The sequence below is a fragment of the Dendrobium catenatum genome, unplaced genomic scaffold, assembly GCF_001605985.2.
Source record: "Dendrobium catenatum unplaced genomic scaffold, ASM160598v2 fragScaff_scaffold_542, whole genome shotgun sequence".
NCBI lineage: Eukaryota > Viridiplantae > Streptophyta > Magnoliopsida > Asparagales > Orchidaceae > Dendrobium > Dendrobium catenatum.
The window spans coordinates 1,696,025-1,719,413 of NW_021319004.1; the positions used below are offsets into that span (position 1 = coordinate 1,696,025).

At 33.8% G+C, this 23,389-nt stretch overlaps 1 protein-coding gene across 3 annotated transcripts in view; it reads right to left on the reverse strand.

The window, feature by feature from the left end:
• Positions 1-9,806: 9,806 nt before the first annotated feature.
• LOC110099325 (tripeptidyl-peptidase 2) overlaps positions 9,807-23,389 on the reverse strand; it is a 156,118-nt gene continuing 142,535 nt past the window's right edge. For all 3 annotated transcript variants that reach the window (XM_028694701.1, XM_028694702.1, XM_028694703.1), the window contains 2 exons: positions 20,559-20,729; positions 9,807-10,238 (listed from right to left, as the gene is read on the reverse strand). In XM_028694701.1, coding sequence (XP_028550534.1) covers positions 10,080-10,238; positions 20,559-20,729 — 330 coding nt within the window. In that variant the 3' untranslated portion in view covers positions 9,807-10,079. The remainder of the gene's footprint in view (positions 10,239-20,558; positions 20,730-23,389) is intronic.

Consider the following 23,389-nt stretch of genomic DNA (forward strand, 5'->3'; position numbering starts at 1 on the left):
CTTTTTATCACTAGGAATCATGAATCAATTATGAAAAATTCAAAATTTAATATTTCCTACTTCTATTATACACGAGATGAAGAATTTCAAACTCCTTTGATTCTCCATATAACTCTATAGAATTCTAAACCATTGAAGCATACCTCTACTCGCTAGAACTATAACATATATAGCATAAGGGTCTATACACATACTATGTTCACTTAAGAAAAATTTTATAATGATTGCTATGATCTTAAAATACATTTTTAAAGGATTCATATTAAAGGAATGTATTGATACAATTATCCTCTCATTAAATAAAATAATTTTGAAAAATTAAGTAATTTTAGTTGCGCTTGGACTGCGTATACAATGCATCTCAAATATGTATAGAGAGTGTATCTTGTGCGTATTTTCTCTAGCCAAGAAAAAATCACTTTTAATCATAAGGAATCATGGATCAATTATGAAAAACTCAAAATTCAATATTTTCTGCTTCTATTAAACATGAGAAGAAGAATTTAAAACTCGTTTGATTCTCTATATAACTCTATAGAATGCTAAACCATTGAAACATATCCCTACTCTCTAGAATTATAACATATATCGCATAAGAGTCTAGACACATACTATGTTCACTTAAGAAAATTTTTATAATGATTGTTATGATCATAAAATACATATTTAAAGGATTCATATTAAAGGAATGTATTGATACAATTATCATCGTACTAAATAAAATAATTTTGAAAAATCAAGTAATTTGAGTTGCGCATGGACTGCGAATACAATACATCTCAGATGCGTATAGAGGGCATATCTTGTGCGTATTTTCTCTAGCCAAGAAAAAATTCACTTTTGATCACAAGGAATCATATATCAATTATGAAAAACTCAAAATTCAATATTTCCTACTTCTATTATACAGAAGACAAACAATTTCAAACTATTTTTTATGATCCTTAAAATATTTAATACTAAAGATATTTATTATTAAAGAATTTTAACCCATTATGAATTCATGAACTCCATTATTACATTCATTATGTTGTTACCTGTTCCTTTACTGTTGTTTTCCAGACATTTTTTTTTCAGTTAGTTGAGGTGGTTGACGTGACCGCTTTGATATCTACTAATATTGATGGCATTTATTATTATTTTGACTTAATTTATTACTCTTTATTATTGGTTTGACCATCTTCTCTATATAAGAAGTTTACCTCTTCCATTTCCTTTTAATGTAATACTGTGTGAGGTTTTTATAAAAATTTCAACTAGGTTTTTGCATTGCCGCATTTTCATGTAATCCCTATGCTGAAGGTTTAGCAAAAATGATTGCTTAAACCTTCAGCACAGGGATTGATATGAAGAGGCGGCATGTAAATATACAGTTAATATTTTTCTAAAAAACCACACAATAATTTCTATTATAGGTTCTTTTATCAATGATGTACCTAAGGATAAAAGTTTTTGTTTAGAAGAAAGGACAATTGACAAATAGCTTTTTATTTCTTGATTTATTTTTTAGCTCTTTCAAGTAAGAGTAAGCATAAGGTACCTTAAGGACTATTGTATATTATTTTTAATGCTTAACTACTACACATTTATTGCGTATTTACTGCTTAATTACTGTGTATTATGTGCGCATTTGATGTGTAATATGTGCGCATTTTTCGCGTATTGTGTGCACTTTTTTTGTGGAAAAAATTTGTCAAAATAATGTACATATTGATATGACAATAAAAAAAATCTCTGAAAATAACAAGTTCATTTCAACGATTCACATAACAATGCGTATGAGAATTCTGCCCTAAATTTTGACATTTTAGCCTGCCAATCTTTACTATCTTTCTAGTTGGTGTTGTTTTGTAGAATAATATTCTCCATGTATTTGCAAACAAACATTCTGCAATATACATTATTTGTCTGAGTTGGTGCCTTCTTGATAGTCTTGAACTTTCATTTGTTAATATCATTATCAAATGATTTTTTGTAATTCTCATATAAGCTTCTAATCTGTACAATATAAGGAACGGACTTTAGTTCACTGTAAATTAATTTTAAAATTTTTTAACAAATGATTTTAAACTTACTATTTTTGTAGCCATATTTCTTTGCATAGGGTTGGGAACAAAATCGTAAAATTCCCACTTTTTTTCATTTCGGAACCCAACCAGAAGTGTCTAGTGCGAACCGTCAATAATTGGCTGAATTAGAATGTTGCATGAATGAATAGAGTCATAGTTTATGTGTTCGATAAACAATTTTAATTCACTATTCTTCAGCTTGTAATGCTGCAAGAATTAAATATAAGAAATATAAAATTATAGATAAATTAAACATGTATACTAACCCAATACATTGGCGAGATGTATAGAAATTTATAATACTTGTTGGAAAAAAGTTTACTCTTCTCATGTAATAAAATGACAAAGGAATCTACATGATCATTTTCAAGGTAACTATCAGATAATATTTCGTCCATGCCATGTCTAGAAATTATAATGTTCTCAGCTTCAAATATTGGATCACTCCTGAAAAAAATTAAGCAAAAATTACATAAAAATTATGCATAAAATATGCATAAATTATGCGTAAAATATGCATAAATTACGCATAAAATACACATACAATACGCATAAAAACGTAGAAGTTGCACATACAATACACATGTAATACACATTCATAACGTAGAAAATATGCAGCCTATAAATACAAAAATTGCAGTTTAATAATATAATGGGAATGTTTACCTATTAGTGTACTTCTTAATGCTTTCCATAATAAAATGTTTCTTCTCAAGACTCAACATGTCTATACCAATGTGGTTCATTGTTAGACTTGCAAGTTTAGGATTTACCATAACATTAACAATGTTGATTAGTTCTTTTGGGGATGAAACTTTTTGGGATAGTTCTTTTTGGGAAGGTTCTTTTGGGAAAGGAACTTTTTGGGATGTTTATTTTTTTTTGGAAGGATCTTTTTGGGATGATTCTTTTTAGGAAGGTTCTTTTTGGAATGCATTTTTTTGGGAAGGTTCTTTATGGGAGGGCTTAAGAATATCTAATTTATGCTACTTGTACACCCTTTGAATTTTTATAAAACTAACATCCTCTTCTAAGTCACTAGCTTCTTTATCATTAAAAGCCTTGGTCATCTCTGTGACATTGATTTTCTCTGGGACATTGGACTGCTCTAGGACTTTAGATTGCTCTGGGGTATTGGACTTCTCCGGGACATTTGACTTCTCTAGGGCTTTGGTCTCGGCTGGGGGTTTGGTCTCGTCTGGGGCTTGGGTCTTTATATATTCAGAAGATATCCCTATATTTTTTATTGGGTGGTTGCATGATGATGAGGAGGGAGCAGGTTGTTGATTAGGATTAAGAGTGCCTTGAATAATGCAATTATGGAGCTTACAATAAATAAATCCACTCTTTTCACTATTTGCTCAAACTTCATGCTTAGCCTATCTTCAAATTCTTGGAAGAGGTTTGTGCAAGTATCCTGGACTATTTTGATTATTTTCTCTTGGAGAACATCAAATGATTGAGGTGAAAATGGAAAGTGTGGTTGCTTAGGTGATTGGGGTTGGGGTAGGAGTTATTGGGTAGATTGGGTTTGGGTTTGCTAAGTAGATTGAGGTTGGGGTTGCTGGGGAGTTTGGGGGAGGGGGAGATGCTGTTCATGAGTGGTGGTTTGAATGGGAGAATGATGGCTTGATGGATATTTCTGGATGCCCAGAAGATTAGCTTCTTTAGGGGTAACTTCCTAGAGGTCAACAAAAATATGTGAAAAATTAATTTATTAGCAAATGATTTATCATCAAATAATTTCCCTATTGCGTATCTATACAAAATCTATACGTAATTTATACGCAATTCATATGCAATATATACGTAATATATATGCATATGATATATGATACACATACGATATGAATACTATACGGAATAATGACTAATCTGCATACCTATTAAGATTAACAAATAAATTTGCATACGTACCTATCTTTTTTTTAAATTAACAAATAATTTAGTGGTCTTCTTGGTATTATATAAAATGTCATCGGCCCATCAAAGGAAACAGGGCCTTTTGTTAGGGTACATAGGGTGATGAATGGAAGTGTGCTCCAGGAACCAAACATGTATAAAATTAAAGTAAATTTTAAAAAAATGAATTAGTCAAATTAATTATTAAATTAGAATGATTTTAGCATTCACAATTAGAAAAGGCACAAAACCATTAATGTAACCAGCTGACTTGTTCTTTAAAATCTTGATAAATACATTATTAAACTCTTTAACCAAGCATTCCCAAATAGACCATGTCCAATTAATTGATGAAAACTCATCTACATTATTTGATATTATTTGTAGTTACATAGGGGTTTTAAAGTTGCTTTGTTGGAAAGATAAATTTGAACATAAATACATAATAAATGATTTTAACATAATCTCTGAGGGGGCTATGTCTAGTTAACTCTAGCATTTCCAACTTTATATTCTTTGAGATGATGGTTGTAGTACTGGAGAGGTTAAGCCGGGAAATCTCTTCACCTATGTTTGGAAGAATAGTAAGGAGGGCCACTTCATCAGTTGTGAAAGGTATAACATGACCCTCTATAATAAAACTTTATTGTGGTATATTCCACATTGTCATTAGCTAGTAAATAAGTGGAACATTTTGTTCGAATACAGGAAATTGAAGAAATTAGTAGATTTTTAGGTTCTTCAATTTGTCTTCAACATAGGGAGGAATTATCTCAGAAATAATATCACATATTATTCTAAATGTTGAAACATAACCGCGATAAGAGATAGGGCGGACATAGATCTGCGTAAATTAAGAAAATAAATATTAAAATAGATAAGCATATGATACACATAAATTATATAGAAAATATGCAAAATATACACAATCTATAGGCAAAATATACGCAATCTATACGCATATGATATGCATACTATACGGGATAAGACGGTACGAATACGGTCCGCAGAATATATGCATAATATAAACATAAATCAAGAATTATGTACACTCAAATTAATGAGAAGGCAAGAAATGACAAATCTTTTTTTTTCTTTATTAAAATTTTTTAAAGATCCATAGTATTTATTTTAAAATTGTAGGGTTTAAGCAAAATATACACAGATTATATGCAGAAAACACATAGAAGGTGAAAAATATATAATCTTTTATCGTCTTCAAGATGTTTTTATTTTTGTATGGTTTCTTCAGTAAATACATAGTAAATACCAAAAAAATATGGAGCAGATCCTATCTATTGTACACAATAACGTACCTTTTTTTGCAGGTGACTCCTTTCCCTCCATTTGAGCAGAAGCGAATGCTTGAAGAAAAATGGAGAAGAATTTTTCACAGGAACCTAAGAGAACTGCGAATGCCGGAATTGAAAATAGTTTAGGCGCTTGAAATGTGAAGATTTTTATCCTTTTCATCTTTTACCCTTTATTTAATTTGGGTGGGCGGGTGTCTGTTCTTCTCCAGTCGATCCGAAAAGAGAAACAGGTCGGGTTGCAATTCAAATGTGACTTTTCACGTAAGCATACCACGTGTAAGGATTTTATTAGTATCCGAACATAGCTCTATATCCGGATTCTACACAATAATTTCTCGGAAGGAGTGGTCTCCATGGTCGACCGGACATTGCTAACATGAACGCGTCGGCGACAGAAGTAACCTCCGGCAGATCAGAAGTAACCACGATGACAGAAGCTTGCTTATTCAGCCAAAAGCGACGACAACAAAATAGGGAGCTTTGTTTCGTAGTTCCATTCGTCAAATCCTGTAAATCTACAGAAATTGACGACAACGAAATCGGGTTCAACGAGAGCTTTCAAGATTTCTTCTGTTAACACATTTATTCAGCCAAATCCCGTAAATCTACCGATATCGACTACAAGGAAATCGGGTCCGACGGTAGCTTTGAAGCTTTCTTCCGTTCAAACGTTTAGTCAACCAAATCTCGTAAATCTTTGGATGAATACAGACATGGTCCCGGGTCAACCCATGTTGATTTCGAATTTTCGGGTCAACCCAAATTTGATTATGTTTTACAAATGGATTGAAATTTCTAACTCAAATCAGACCCATTTCTTAAACAGGCTAACCCTAACCCTAAAATTTTGAGTCATGTTCAGGTCGGATTTTTAGATCGTGACAAATATTGACATCACTAAAGATCACCTTGTTGCAAAGCATTATATGAACCGAAAACTTAAAATAATAATAATAATAATAAAAATAGTATGAACCGAAAACGAGTACTTCTGAACCCATTTTCTTGATCCCAGCGGCATTGCATTGATGCGATAGATATTTATATTTTATATTATTTAATAAGGATATTTTGATTTTATATAATTGATAATAGTTATAATATATAAATCAATTTTTTTTTATTATTTCTTGAAAATTCATTTTAAATCATAAAGCTACTGTGATACTTAACTGAAGACTAACGTGAACTTTTGGAAAAGAGCCTACTCGGATATTCCTCTTTTTAGCATCTACTCCATCTCTAATGATCATAGAGATTGAGCGATTGACGATGTAGCACATAGAGCTGGCAATATCACTAAAGTAAGATCATATAAAGCTCAATCCATGAAGGTTTACACCATTTGGTAATGTATTTTTGTATTTTTCATGTCATCAAGTTTTAAAATGTTGTAATTTGCTTTGCTAGTCATCAGTATGTTTAATTTGCTTTACAATGCTTAATATGTTAAGTCCAATGCTTCGTCTGGAACAGCTTTCTTATTTTTTTTATAGTAACTTTTTAATAATTAAAAAAAAAAATTGTACAAGAAAGCTACTTTCTAAAGCAGCAAGAAAGTTATCCTTAATGATGCCTAACCATCCTTAATTTTGAATTTGCATGATGAGATGTGTCTCATTAAGTGATGTTAGTGGTATAAAAAAAAAATCCTTTGGCTATAATTAAAACTTTTTGGTTGCTTGCATATTTTGGAATGAAAAATTCAAGATTTTTGCTGGCTTAGTAGCAAGCCAACCCAAGAGGATTACGAAATCCTTTTAAACCTCTACTTTGGTGAGTAGGGTTTAAATTTTTTTGATTTTTTTTTTTTTTAATTTCAATCCCCCTTTATTGTGTTTTAGTATTAGTTCTCCATCTCAAAGAAACAAAAATCCTTTTTCCTCCCTCAAAACCAAGGAAAATTATTAGGTGCGGAGATCAGACGTCAAACGTAGAGATATACCGGACCTCCACTTAAAATTTAACACGTGAAGTGCACTTTTTGATGCGCTTTACTTGTTTTACCTGCGCTTTAATTACACTTTAGTTGCGCATTGACAGCTCTTTTGTTGCGTTTTCTTACTACATTTTTCCTGCACTTTACTTGCGATTTGACTGTACTTTTGATGCGTTTGACTTAAAGTTCCACAGACACATTACATATATAAAATAAAAAATAAATCCAATTAAATATCCATGTGTCCACCAACATATCAACATTTTATTTGAGTCCGGATGTACCTCTACGTTTAGTCTCCACACTTAATAATTTCTCCAAAATCAAAGTCAAATCCCCCGTGTTAGGGTTGGTCAAATTTTCTAGTTTCACAAGACTTGCTCCACTCTTGAAAGCATTTGCCTAACCTAAACACTATAAAATTCTACCAAAATCTTCAAATCCTTTGTGCACATAATATAATTCAATAAATCTAAATTTATTTGAGCTTGTTCCAGTCAAAATTGTGAAAAACAATTAAATGCTATTCCAAGCGAAATTCTAAAATTCCTCTTGATCCCTATGAAACCCCAACAAAATTTTCAATCTTGATTCATTCTAGACAAAATTGACCCCATATATATATATAGCACATTGGACCTATCAAATCCTTTTCAGTAGAACTATCTTGAATTAAATAAAGAATCCTCAAGTACGAATTAAGTATAACTTCACCTTATTTGAACAATTATATAGAAGATTATGTTTTCAATGATGGCCTACCATCAAAAGTCTATAAACGTTACCGACATTAAATTAACTCCACCAAATTAATCATCACTCTTCTAATTTCTGGAAACTTATTTGTGCTGTGGCTTGTAAAGTCAAGAACAATATTTCTCTGCATATTGACAATAATAGTAGTCTCTCTTTCTTTTGGGATCCCTGGTGTAAGGACAAGGCTATTGCTAAATTTTGTAAATCCTGAGTGTGACTCTTATGTGCCGGTAAAAAAATTTATTCAGCATCAGAATTGGAAGCTTTCTAATGATCTCCCTAGAATTGTCCTAGAGGAGATTCTTAACATTGAAATTGGTAAGCAACTGTCTTTCGATTGGGATGGCTTATCAAAACCGACTAATGATAATTTTTTAGATAACTTCTATAGTTATTTGCCTGAGGTTTCTTGACACAAATACATTTGGTATAAGAAGAACCCTATTCGGTTCTTCATTTTCATCTGGATGACTATTCTGGGTAAGCTTAAATCTGCATATATCTTATTTAAAAGGAATATTATCACTTCTTTAATTTGCAATTTTTGTAATAATGCTCAAAAGTGTCATAGTCACTTATTCTTTGAATGTGACTACTCCTTTATGGTGATTAAAAGTTTTTTTTTTCTTTTTTGAATTCTTTCTACTTGAGGCCGACTCTGTCCAAGCTGATGGAGCATATTGACTTTTATCAAGGTTTTTCTAATATAGAAAAAAAAATTCTGTTACTTAGCTATTTCTGCTGGTGTTTATCATATTTGGATGGAAATAAATAAGAGGCGTTTCTCTAACCAATGGGTCTCGCCTCTGACACTGAGTTTTACTATGAGAAAAGCCATCAAATTGAAAGTTTAAAAATGAGAAATTATGAGGATCTTCAAAAAATTTTTCCTAAAATTATATCTTAATTTTCTTTTCCTATTGTTTTTGCGAGGATTGGGTGATCTGGGCGTTTGCTGGAGGCTATGATGATCTGGATTTTGCTGGGGTATGGCTTCTTTTTTGAAGACACTTGAATGCTTCTATCGCGGGCTGCTTGCTTGATTATAACGGGTGGTTTGCTGCTTGATTGAGGGCTCTTCATTGGTCATCTCAAAGTTTTTTCCATAAAATTTTGTGTTCTTCTGCATATGGGCTTCGACAAGTGATAGTGAATCTACTTCTGAGGAAATTTCATAGTTTTTAATCTGTTTTTTAGCAGACAGTTATTTGATTGTAGCTTTCTCTTTTATCATTCATTCTCTTGAATTGAATGATAAAGTATTTGTTGGTTTTTCCTTTTTTGACCTTGTAATTGTTTCTTTTTCTTTCTTTTTGTTTTCATTAGATTTGTATTCTCTTTTGGTTATTAATAAAAAGGGTTGTGCCCCAAAATTTCGCCCCCCCAAAAAATAAAATCTCTCTTATAATTTTCTTAGAAGAGTCCCTCATCCATTAATTGATAACATAAATTAATTCCAAATTAATCTTTACTTTTTTATTGATTTTTAAAGAGTTTTAGTAAAAAATTAAAATTTTTATACTAAAATTTTATTTTAAAAAGCAATAAAAAAGCCGTCCCAAACGAAACCTTAGCCTTATAAAACATCAACCTTTCAATAACCCAATTTGGAGAGCAGACATTAAATTTAGCCGTGTTAAGAAATATAGACATAGGCCTAAAAACAAAATTGGTTAAAAAGTACTAGAAATGAACTTTGTTTATAAGATTTAAATGAGAATTTCAATCATACTTGTGACACAATATAGATAAATAATTCATGTAATCAATCAACCCCAGGTAGTCAAATAAAGGCATGATTTTATTATTGTTGATATTATTATACAAGACGTATTAAGCAAATCATTCATCAACCATCCCCATCAAAATATCAAAATAAGACCAGATATAATGTAATATTTCTAGTTGTTTTTATCAAAATGTATATATCTCTGCAGAAACTACAAAAGGGTTCTCCCACAGAAGCACAAGAAAATAAGCTCCAACAAGAACAAATTCCAATCGGAAAGCAAAATCAGTTTAGAAACCTCCAGAATGTTCTGGAACAATATGAAATCATGTCCAAATCAAATAGAAAGTAGAAACAAGTGAAATAATGAATCAGAAGACGAACCGAGATGAAGGGAAACGCACATGGATCCACTGCTTCTCATAGAACACTAAATGAGCCCACCCAATTTCCTCGAGCAGATCAATCTTTAGATCATAGAATTTTTTCTTTGGTGGTTCAGATTCATCCTGAATCAAATCGCAAAGGACCTGCCATAATGAACAACGCTTTCATGAGAAATAAATAATTTGAAGCATACCGTTTGTAACTTTATTCATTTACATATTAATAGGTAAATAAATAATACGTCAAGATAAAAAAAATGGATAACTAATATAAGTATGTGAGATTGATTCAGTATAAGCCCAGCAGAAAATTTAACTATCTATGCAAATGAATAGCTTTATAAAATATAATAGCGGAGGCATTATAAACCCAAGCCAAGAACAGCAGCAAAAATGGGTAAACAATCAGATTAGGAATGAATGTTGTACAAAAATATCAAACCATTTGTTTAAGAAACAGGTCGGAATAGATTGGGGAAATTTATAATATCTGGAAAAGCAGGGAGTATCAATTTTGTACGAGTTGCAAAGTTCCAATTTTTTTAATTATGAAACAAAATAAAATCTTCATTGAAAATGTAAGCGGGTTGCATATAGCCAAGAAGCACTGGCAAGTCGCCGATGTTGTTGACATGAGTAATTGCATTGCCAACCACAAGAACTAGTCATAACTATCCGAGCGAAGTGTTGACAGAAGGCACCCTCCAAGTTCGTTCAATTTTGAATTGAGAATCATACAGTTTGACTTTATTGTTGACCTCCACACCGGGACAATTTTTTTTTTTTTTAAATAGCCTAAATTATTACCTTTGCTTGTATCCTACTGCTTTCTTGTAGACCCCTATACCTCAAACCACACGAGAAAGGACCAAAACTGGTGAATAAAGCAATACGCGACTTGGCGCCACATGTCCTTTGAAGGGTCAAACCACCTTTGATTGCCAAACAGACGGCGCTGTTGCGGTCAGGACGTCGAATTCTACTAGGTAGAAGCCCCTCACAATTGAATCGAATGAGATCGGTCAAAAGGGACGACTAACACCCGAAATTAAAGCATGACGCTGATCAAACGACGTCGGATCGATGAACAGACTTCGTCGTTGTGTCCGAAATATTGTCAACCTCTAAAAACTATATTTTGTTTATTCAATTTGGATCATCAGGATTGGTGGCACGAATTTCGAGATGAAAGCACGAATTGCAAGAAAAAGGCTATTCAGCGCTACCCAAACGACATCCGATTGATGAATGGACTTCGTCCTTGCATCCGGAACACCGTCAATATCCTAAATTCACTCTCAATTTGTTTAAATAAGATAGTACATGCAAATCGATACGGCCCCAACCAACATCGCACATTTCAAGAGAGTGCACGCAAATTGAGGACATTTTTTAAATTGATTGACACATTGCTGAATCCTAATTTAATGCTAATACTAATTGTGGCAAGTCATTATTACTGTTGCCCATGAATCTAAACAAAATGGTGAAAAATCATATAAAATTAAATCAAAACAATTAACGCATTATCTCGTAGCAAATCCCGGTGAAAACCTCGGATAATCAACAAGCTGTCTTTTCCCGTAAAACCAGAGACCAACTTCATTTCAAGAGCTTTCACGGATAAGTTTGCCCCCATATACAGCTCTTGCTTCCGGTTATCTAGGCATATGCTCTGTCTTGTTTGCCTCCAGCAAGCTTACTAGGATAAGAGATGAAGCTTCCTCATCTCTTAAGGTCACGAGCTTCTCCAGTTTACCCGCCTCTTCCCTGTTAAATTCCCACAGCTCAACTTCATGACCTGTAGCTTGTCATCTCCTCTCATCCTCTGTTCCAACTTTCTCCCGTCGATCTTCTTCCTCTAGATCAACCACCTAGCCGATTGCATCCATCAGACCGACATCTGCTCTCCCATTTGCAAAGCCCAACCTCTGCATCCTTGTCTCTCTGTCTGTTCACGCCGAGCTACCCAGATCACTATGCCGAATCAGCCACCTCCGTAGCTTGATCGGTTGAGTTCGTACTGGCTTTCAAAGCTTCGACAATTGGAGGTGAAAGTGCCAGAGATTGTGGTAGGATGTAGGACGGATTTGAGGGATGAGCAACAATCTAGCCCTGATCAGGTAGATCCAGGTTTCTGAGCTCTCCTACAGGGGCGGATCCAGCTTCTTTATTTAGGGTGGGCAAAAAAAAAATTTTTTGTGAGGGATGGACAAATATGCTTAGGATTGATAAAAGTATGGCAAAAAAAAATTTTTAGGGGGGGCAAAATGCCCAAAATACCCAAAATATTTCAAAATCTCCCCTCTAAATATTTAAAACTCCCTTTAAATCCCAAATCGGAAAATCATTTTTTTTTTGGGAAATTTACATACATACCACTTTATAACATCTTATTTACATATCTAACACCTAAAACTTTAATATTACATCCATACCACCCTATATTATTTTAATATCAAATATACCACTTATATTTCTTTCCTACCACTCATATTTTGTATGAAAATGAACTATGGGTGGTATTTATGTAATATTAAAGTTTTAGGTGTTAAATATGTAAATAGAATAGTATTAAGTGGTATGTATGTAAAACTCCCAAAATTTTTTTGAGGGTGGGCAAATGCCCACCCTAAGCCATGGGTGGATCTGCCCATGCTCCTACTATGTTCAGAAGGCACTGTAGATCACCGGATTGCCGAAATCCTGCTGAAGCCCATCCAGAAATATGTGCGTACGTTCAGGATTTGGGATGGCCGTGTTGTTCTTCATACTGTTGTTGCATCCAACTTCACCCATATCCTCTCAACCGCAAGACATCTGACTCCACACAGAATCCCTAACCTGCCAATCAGTCCCGAATCTGCCCCTATATCCTATCGCCTGATATTCATGACTGAAGATTTCATCCAACAGATGGAGATTAAAACGCACCATCACCATCTCTTAGAGAAGATCATTGATCAAAGTTTTAAGTCAATGGCCATTGATGAAAGAAGTTTCAACGAGTGCTAGCCATGGGATCTTCCAGGAAAAGTCAATATGGGAGAGAAAGAATGGTACTTCTTTTGCAAAAGGGATAAGAAGTATCTTACAGGAATGAGGACCAATAGATCCACATCAACTGGCTAGTGGAAAGAAATGGGGAAGGATAAGGAGATATTCCAAGGGAAAGGTGTCCTTGTTGGGATGAAGAAAACTTTGGTTTTCTACAGTGGGAGAGCTCGAAGAGGATGAATGGGTTGTTTGCAAGGTCTACAATAAGAAGGATACAAAGATCAGCACAAGACAACAGGAAGTTGCAGAAAGGATGAACAATTCTTTTGTGGATGATTTGTTGGTTGATGACCGTGATCAATTGCTACCTCTTACAAATTCTCCTCTCCTACAATTCAATAAACAGTGACATTAAGGAGGAGGCAAATGGACAAGAAAATGAATTTATTCAGCCATTTTCAACAAAAGGAAAAGGAAGCAATGTTGGGAGCTTCATCTAACTCTAATGGAGATTCTCTTTCCTTGAGGGGAATTGGTGTACAAATAGAGAAGATATCTTGCTCAAACTCAAACTCAGTCTTCAGTGCTTCAATGGATACAATAATGAGCTCAGAAGGGAACATGGAGGAGACTGGGAGCTTTCAGTCATATGAAAACCATCTTTCTCCATGTGTAGAACAAGCGGATTTTGATGGCATTTGGAATAATGGATTGATTTGAGGGCCATTACAAACATAACTGTTTTTTCTTTATCTAGAGACTTCATGTTTATACATGTAGTTACGTTGAGCAATTAATTACATATCAAATGTCAAAGAAAGGGAAACATTATTTAAAAAAAAAAGGAAAAAAAAAAGAAATATTTTTGAGCAATAATCATCACTCGCCATCGCGAAGGTATAAGTTTCAAAACCCCGAGAGCCCACCTTCGATGCTTGCAACACAACAAAACGACCGCCTATACATGCTTTTATTAGCGTGGTGGGAGGAAGTGCGTCGCGATACTCGCGACGATGCAGGTGATTCAAAAAACACATTTCGGCATTCGTGGTGCACCGGAAAAACGCCTATACACACCTTTATTGTGCGAGGTAGGATGAGAACCAGGTGCAACGCCTACGATAAGGCAGGGCCACTTATAAGTACCCTCGAGTGTGGGGAAAGCCAATTGGCCTGGGACTATGAAACCATGGGTTCTTGATCGGGTCTATCATCCATTCCCCCAACATCCACTTTAAGTGCAAAATGGTGAAAATTTCTTATTTTACATATCACATCTCCAAACTCTCCAATTTCCAAACCCTTAACCCATGCTACTACTATATGCCAGATAACACGTATCTCTACGTATCTTATTCATGACTAACCTTAATCGAAAGTTCTCTCTCGTGATAAGGAGTAATTAACTATAGGGGCTTACACCTATAGGGAACCAGAACTCATATCATAGAGTCCTCGCAAAATGAGGGCGAAATCTCTAGGTGTGTCTTATCTAAACACCTCATCTGCCTTTCGAAAATTTATTCTAGAACTTAATTCCATTAAAACTCCCCCGAGAAAAGCAGCGGGGGAGGTCGGGGCCAAATTTTTGGAGCCCACATTTGTATTTATATCTTAAACTACAGGAGCACATCATCAAAGTTCTCAAAATTTATAATTCTAGAACATGATGTTTGAACCTAAATTCAATAAATTTTCTAAGAGTTCATGTTTATTCTCCATCTAGTGATGCTCTTTCCACATTATGTCAGGCTAGTTATCATTCAAAAAAGAAAATAAAAAATAGTTTGTTAGCATTTGAAGTGTTAGTACCCATATATCAAATAAAAGGTTCTCCCTTCACAACATTGGCCTCAATATTAATGTCGGGATCGAGTTGAATATGCACGATGTGTTTTGAAAGCAAAACAAAGTAGCGTCGCACAAAACTCACCCAACAAGTGTTGACCAAAAACCTGAATTATCCAAATGGTCTTCGTGTGCAAAACGGATAGCACCAGGGCGTTCGAGACAACTGAAACAACTAGGATCAACACTCATATATATTGAGATAGTTTATCGGTGAAAATTATAATTTGTACACGTGAAACAAGGCGACTCGGCATAATGACGATAATGATGATGCGGTGACTGAGTCGAGGCATGATTTAAAAAAAATTATATCAATTGTAAATTTAAAATTAACTACAAATAATAATAATAATAATAATAATAATAATAATAATAATAATAATAATAATAATAATAATAATAATAATAATAATAAGGGAGAATGGAATTAAAAAAATAAAGAAAATTGCCTTAGCCTAAATACCTTAAATACCTAAATTTTCATCACTTAAACCCCTCATACTCTCATAACACAACCGACCATCCCCTCCATCCTGACGGCACTCTGACGTATGTAAACCATCCGAACACCCCTCTTTCCCTCTCGGTTCCCTCTTTTGTGTGCCCAACCTGTTACTATCAGCCACTCCACCGCCGCTACCTAGGTAACTTCTCCTCTTCTTCCTCTTCTTCTCCTTGAAACTCCGATTTCTTTCTTCTTCTTTCTTCCTACTCCATTTCACCTCATTTCTCCTCTTCTTCTTCGTCTCCCTCTCTTCTTCTCCTTCCCCACATTTTTCCTCCTACTTCAGAAACCTAACCCTAACCCTAACCCTATTTTTCCTCCTACTTCCTAAACCTAACCCTAACTCTAAAAAAATAATTTCTCACTCTCTATCCCTCAAATCCTTATACATTCACATAAAATCCATCTTAACTAAAAAGCCCCATTATTCTCTACTTTCTTAATCAAGACCGAGAGAGAAAATTCTCACTAAAAAGAGAAATTTCATAAACTATCTCTAAACACACCCATCTCCATCTCAAACACCTCTCAGCCTCATTCTTCCTTTTCTCTCTATCTAGAGAAAAACTTCCTCTTTCTCTCTCTAAATTTTGAGTGAGAAATTTTATCTCTAGCATCATCCTCCTCACCATTAGATTCTGACACCAACAATAACAACTACATCAAGACTTTGTCCCACTACGTGGGGCTAGCTACATGAATTCTTTTTCGTCATTGTGTCTGGTTAAAAGTCAAATTCTCATTTAAATCTAATAAAGAAATATCATTTCTAATAATATCTAACCAAAATCCTAATCAAATCCTCTCTTTCACTCACTAGAAAAAGAGGCCGTATTATTTCCTTCTCTCTCTAGCCCTAATTTTTCAAAAAAAAAAAAAAATTATCATAAAAATATATATTTGTGCATCACAGGTCTCACACGTCACCTCGCCTCGTCATCTCGATCTCTCCGCCTCCGTCGTCACGCATCTAAGGTATTTTCCCAACACTAATTTATTTTATGATCTGCTATGCATGAAATAAGTATCCGCAAACGTCTTTCTTGGCTTGCAGGGAAATTTGTTTGCACAAAATAAATACCCATAACGAGTTTTCTTAGCAAGTGAAAAAATTGGTATGCATAAAAATAAGTACATGCGACAACGTTTTCCTTAGTAGATAGGGAAATTCATATGCATAAAAATAAGCACCCATGACATCTTTTCTTAACAGAAGGAAAATTTGTATGCATAAAAATAAGTGCCCGTGATGCTTTGCTTAGCAGGATGAAAAATGAAAAATTCATATGCATGAAATAAGTATCTTTGATCGCTTTCTTAGCAGGCTAGAAATTTTGTATGAATGAAAATAAAAATCTGTAGCAGGCCCAGAAATTGGTATGCATAAAAATAAGTACAAGTGAACGCATTTCTTATCATGCGAAAAAATTTTATGTATGAAAATAAGAAACCATTACCACTTTTCTTAGCAAGTGGGAAAACTAATGTGCATGAAAATAAGTACTCGTAGTTGCTTTTCTTAGCATATGGAAAAATTTGTCTGCATAAAAATAAATACCTGTGACAAACTTTCTTGGCAGGCAAGGAAATATGAAATGTATTAAAAAAATTAAGTGCCTATAAGCATCTTTCTTGACAGATAGGGAAATAGTGTTTTATAAACACGTACTTGAAGGCCCATGACTGCCTTTCTTGATAGATGAGGAATGAGATTTTTAGCCACCATATCACCTGACACCTACCATAATTGTCTTTCATGACAGGCGGAAAGGCTTAGTATACACCAATTCAGCTCCCTACACGGGGATGACGCTAGGGTGTTGCCAAAATTTACAATAAAATAAATGACTTAGATAAAATTTAAATGAAAAAATTGAAATGTATCCTAACTCTTTAAGTAAACAAAAAAAAAGCACGAAAACTTGAGTTCTAAACATTGAAAGCAAAAATGAACAAAAATCAAAATATAGCAGAAAGAGCTTATAGTAAACTATTAGAAGTAATTGCTCGCCAAAAAGCACAAATCAAAATCTTAACCCTTACCTTCTACTTTGCTTGTGCACACCTAAATTCCTCAACAATACTTTCCTTACAAAATGAAATATGAAAAATAAATTTAACCTGCCTCCTATTTATAACATAAAGTTTAAATCATTTATGAGTCCCCGAAGTCTAGGTTTCCTTTGCTAAAAGATTAGGAAGGTACAGTTGCGCTCCCCACCCCCTTTGTTAAAAGGCAAGGAAGGTACACTTATAGGCTTCACAAACTTAAGATCATATTGCTAAAGGATGAGGGCATATTTGTGAGCCCCACCAGGAGAGAATCCATGTTTAAAATGTGTGAAGATGAAATTTTGAGACTCATACTTTTTATTCCTTGAGTATTCACATGTTTATACACCATATAAATACAATATCTAAAAATTAGCTAAAAAACACTAATCGTATGAGCCACAATGAGCGTGACATATGTATATATTTGATGTTTGTAGATGATGCGTGGATAAAAAATAACAAGTGGATTTTAAATATATCCCTCAAAAAGCGTGCACACACAAATTATGCAAGTACACAAAATGACACACATTATTTAAAATAAAATTTAAATGCCCTGCATGTACTCCGACAAATGTGTTATGCTCCTAAACTCATTTAAAAATGTTGCGCAGGTCAAAAGTAAAATTAAGTAGTCTGATCCTCGTGTTTGAATGGATCGGAGTTGACATGGTTTGAACTAACGTACAAATTCATGATCATAGTGTCGACTAGAATATTTGATTTTATACGTTCATATTAGGCCTACAAAGCCTCTTACAAAGATAATTAATCACCAAAAAAATAAACTCTTGGAACTTATTATCATTAAATTAACAAACTTATTTAATTTTATATGTTCAATATAAAGCCTTCAAGTTCTTTTACGAAGAAAATTCATATATTTAAATACATACTCTTGATCCAATATTTTTACGACAACTCCAAAAATTAGAATCCGAACACAATCTTTTGTTGGAAAGCAAAAACAATCGATAAGATTCAACTAATGAAACAAAATTACATAATTTGTGATGATAGCCGTGTTAACAGAAAGTCTCAACCGAAGGGGACCTTATCTTTAAAAATACTCAAATTCTAATGCAAAATACAAATATATTTTAAGTGACAATAAAGTCAACTTGATGAGGATCGTGTTGAAAGTTAATATCAACCAGAGAGATCTCAATATTTTAAATGCCCTTAAACCCCAAACTAATCATAAACGGGCTCTTATTTAATAAAAGTTCAAAACTCAAAAATTACTAAAAATTAAGAATATTTAAGATGAAATAAACTATATAAGAATTTAAAATGAAAATCAATCCACCAGCAGCAACAATTTATCAAGGTGGATAAATTTGAAAATCACTTCAGCTTACAAAGATCAAATGTTTAATCGAGAATATTACTAGGATTTACTCTCAAACAATCTCTTGCCAGTAAAGAAGTGACATGTACCTTTTAACCGGTGGTTTTGCCGCCAAATGACGCCACAGGTAAATGGTTATGACCGGGGCCCTCTGACCTAGCGATTTTGCAGCCAAATTGTACCATTAAAATACGATCATGGTTAGAGCCCATATGTTTCCCAATAGCCCTAAATCCTTGAGTAATGAATTAATAGGGTATAATTGATAGGGCTAAAAGACCCTTATTAGCTAAGGTGGACTCAAATCTATCCACATAGACAAACATTCACTCCAAGTTTACAAGTTACCCTTGTACGAAGCAACTTATGGCTTTCGACAAGGATACTTCGATCAGAATGGATTGACTACCTCCTCTAACTAAGCAGACTAAGGGCCATGATAGACCGAGATGATGAAATCATGAGATCTTGATCGGGTTCACCATCATTCCCCGACTATCCACTTTAAGTATGTGGTGATATATTTTCAATTTTCAGTGCTTAATTATGTTGCTATTGTGTGCTGGATACTACGTATCTACTCAAGCACTAGCCTTAATCAAAAGTTCTCTCTTGTTATCGGGAGGGATAATTAAATATAGGGGCTTGCGCCTATAAGAAATGAAAACACATATCATAAAGTCCTCACAAAATGAGGGTAAAATCTCTGGGCATTATCTTATTTAAAAATTTAATCTATCTTCTGAAAATTTACCCCAAAACCTAAATTGATCAAAACTCTCCTCATCGATAAAAGAAGACGTGGGGAGGACTAGGGTTTAATTTTCGGAGCCCATATATAACATGTCATAATATAAGGTGCTTGCCTAGGCATGTCTCAAAATTGCTACAAGCCTAAAAGCTATGTGAGGCATTATGGCCTTACCTCACTTAGAGAGCATTCAACATGCCTTTATTAACATTGATTTGAGTAAGTGAAAGAAAAAAAGAAAAAATGATGAAATTACAAAGCACACTTAAAAATATGTAACTTTGTCCATGTATCAACCACCAAATCATCAAATACTACAAATGTCACTCATATAAGTTCTGTACTAAATTCCAAGCAACTTGAAAGATTTAATTAAATCATAATTATTCTCATGTAATTGTAGCCATCATTGAAAATTTTTTGACACAACCAATCATAATTAAGCCACTAGTTATAAAGATGCAAAAAGAGAGGACAGGAATTTATAAATATAGTCCACTCAACATGATGAAAGGGGAGTTCATAAAGCTGGCACAAAATGGTTGGAATATAGAAAATAATCATCATAATAATAAGGTGAAATGAGAGTTAAAAGTGATCATAAAGCTAATGATAATAGAAGGAATAAAGCTAATAAAAAGAAAGTTACAAGTAATAGCGAGAGCTTGTATCCTTTAGTTTATATTACTCTACTAACTTGGAATTAAATTGCTTGTAGGTGAAGTTATTAGCTGCTCCAAAGAGAAACAAATATGACAGCGACGAAAGATTAAGCTAGTAAAAGAAGCATTTGAGGAAATAGGAGGAAGTTGAGTTAGAAGATTACAAAACATCTTAATTTATTATCTAACAAGGGAGACTAATCAGTAACAGAACAAAAATTTCACGGAATACAGGACTGAACCCGATCAACAAAATCAATGCCACAAATTTTGTGAAACCTAGGCCGATTACCTTCAATGCCGTTCCAAGCCTTTGATTTCGACGTTCCCACACCACAAGGAGCATACAATACTTTACAGATTTGACATCCACCCATTTCTTCAGTTCCTTGAAGTTCTCTTCAAAATCATCTAATTGGCCACTTCTAGTCGGAGGTTGTTCCTCTCCACCGACTTGTTTTGCCTGCCAACATGCTGTACTTATCAGGAAGTTGTAAAAGATAAAAAAATGTGTAACTTAAAGTCCCTTCAGATCATCTTGTTATATGAATCAAAACTATTCAGAGAAGAATAACTTGGATAGAAAATTTCACAAAAGCTAAAACAGTGAAAAAATGAAGTCCCTTCAGTCCAACTGTTTATACAATCCAATCAATTCAGAGAAAAATAACTTAGAAGATTTGACATTTTTTCCTTAAACATAGAGGTATAATATGAACAAAGTATTCACAGATGCAAAACATTTCCGTATATAGCTTTATTAGTGTTAAAATCAAAAGATTATCAATTTTGATACTCAACATCATGACATCAATGATAATGGTTACTAAGCAAAGCATAAAAAGAATGGCCAATCATTCCCCAAATAAAAACATGCCCAAGATGTCTAGTGTTCTTTAACCCAAAACCGAATGAACCTTCCAGCCAAAACACCAATTGCATACTGCTTATCTAGAGCCTTTCTACCTTGTAGGGCAGGAACCTTCCTCCCTCAAAATCCACAATAAATCAATATGCAATATTAAAAATATGGTGAGAAAAAAATTCAATGATGAATTAGCAATTATAAAAACATCCTCAGTAGACATAAATAAAGCTAATTGATTGAAAAAAAGAGAGGCAGCAACAACAACAACAACAACATCAAGCTTTGATCCCACTATATTGGGTCAGTTACATGAATCATTTTTATCCAAACCATCGTGTTAAGAGTCAAATTCTTATTTAAATCTAATAAAAAAAGGTCATTTCTTTTTAGGTCTACATCTATCTTTCTTAACATAGGCCAAATCTAATACATCTACTCTCCTAACCAAGTATTCGGAAGGCCAATATTTTATGTGACCAAACCATCAAAGATGACTCTCTTAAATCTTATATGCCACTAGAGCTACTCCAACCTTTTCACCTATATAATTGTTTCACACTCTATCTCTAAGAGTGAAGCCAATCATCCACCTAAGCATCTTCATCTCTGTATCACAACTTAATTTTATGCTTCTCTTTTAATAGTTAAAATTTTACGCCATAAAGCATTGCAGGTCTTACCACAATCTTATCAAATTTTCCCTTAAGTTTGAGAGGTACTTTTCTATCACACAACAAGCTCAATGCATTCGTCCACTTTAACCATCCAACATGAATTCTACTAAACATATCCCTTTCTATTCCACCATCATTTTTGAATAAAAAATCTGAGATATCTAAAACTTGTACTTTTATTAATGAATTAATCGCCCAAAGTCACAACTCCCCTACTAAATCTATTACTACTAAAACTATACTGCATGTATTCAATTTTAGTTCTACTCAATGTTTAAAATTACGAATTCGGGTATTGAGGCGTTTTTCATTCGTGAGGTGAGGCATAAGCATCAAGACGTTTTGAGGCGTAAGCCTCAAAATAAAAAAATTGCGTAAACATAAAATGATAATTTTTTTTATGTACTAATGAGTGAACAATATAAAATATAAAAAACATAAGATATGAAGTGAAATCAAAATATCTCAATAATAAGACAACATGAAATATAGTTCAACTCAAAATTCTATCTTTCCCAAATCCCAGTATTTTTTTAATTAACATATAATTCCAATTTCCAAAAATAAATAGCAATGACATATCACATAAGAACTCATAAGTCATCAGCATTGTAATCACTATGGGGTTCTTCATTTGAATCATCATTATGGTGAACTTCTCTCTCCCCTTCCTACTCTCCTATAGAGTCAAATGTCGGACGTTTACTTCAAGATTTATGTAAGTTTTAATATATATAGTGTGAGACGTAAGCCTCATGCTAGTGAGGAGAGGCGGGCTTTAAGGCGGGCCTCAACCAAGTTGAGGCGCAAGCCTCATAAAAAAACTCTTGGCGTTAGCATCGAGGCGTTTTTTACTGGAATTACATAAAGGCGGGCCTCAAGGCGAGCTTCATATTGCGCAATTTTAAACCATGGATCTACTCAAACGAAAACCTTTAGACTCTAACGTTGACGTCCATAGTTCAAGTATACCTTCAACTCCCTCTCTAATCTTATCAAGAAAAAGAATAACATAAGCAAAAAGCATACACCAGGGTACATACTCTTGGAAATGTGTAGTAAGAGCATCCATGACTAGAGCAAAAAGATATGGGGTAAAAGCTAATCCTTAATGTAATCCGATTGAAATAGGAAAATTTGTGTTTGAACACAAATAAAAGCTCTTACATACATATCAATAAAGACTTGAATATAAGCATTATTAACCCCTTTCTTGTCTAGAACTCTCCAAAGCACTTCTCTTGAAACTTTATCATATGCTTTCTCAAGATCAATAAATATCAAATGTAAATCCTCTATATTCTCTCAATACTTGTGGGCTCTGAAAATTCGGCCCCAGCCTCCGCTCGTTTTTCTTTTTATTCGGCGAGGGAGTTTTAACTGAATAAGTTTCGAGGTAAATTTTGGGAAGGCAGATGGGTTTGTAGATAAGACACTACCCAGAGATTTCGCCCTCATTTTGTGAGGACTTTATGATCTGAGTTCTGGTTTCCTATAGGCGCGAGACCCTATAGTTAATTACCCCTCCTGATCATGAGAGAGAACTTTCGATTAAGGCTAGTCGTCAATCAGATATGTAGA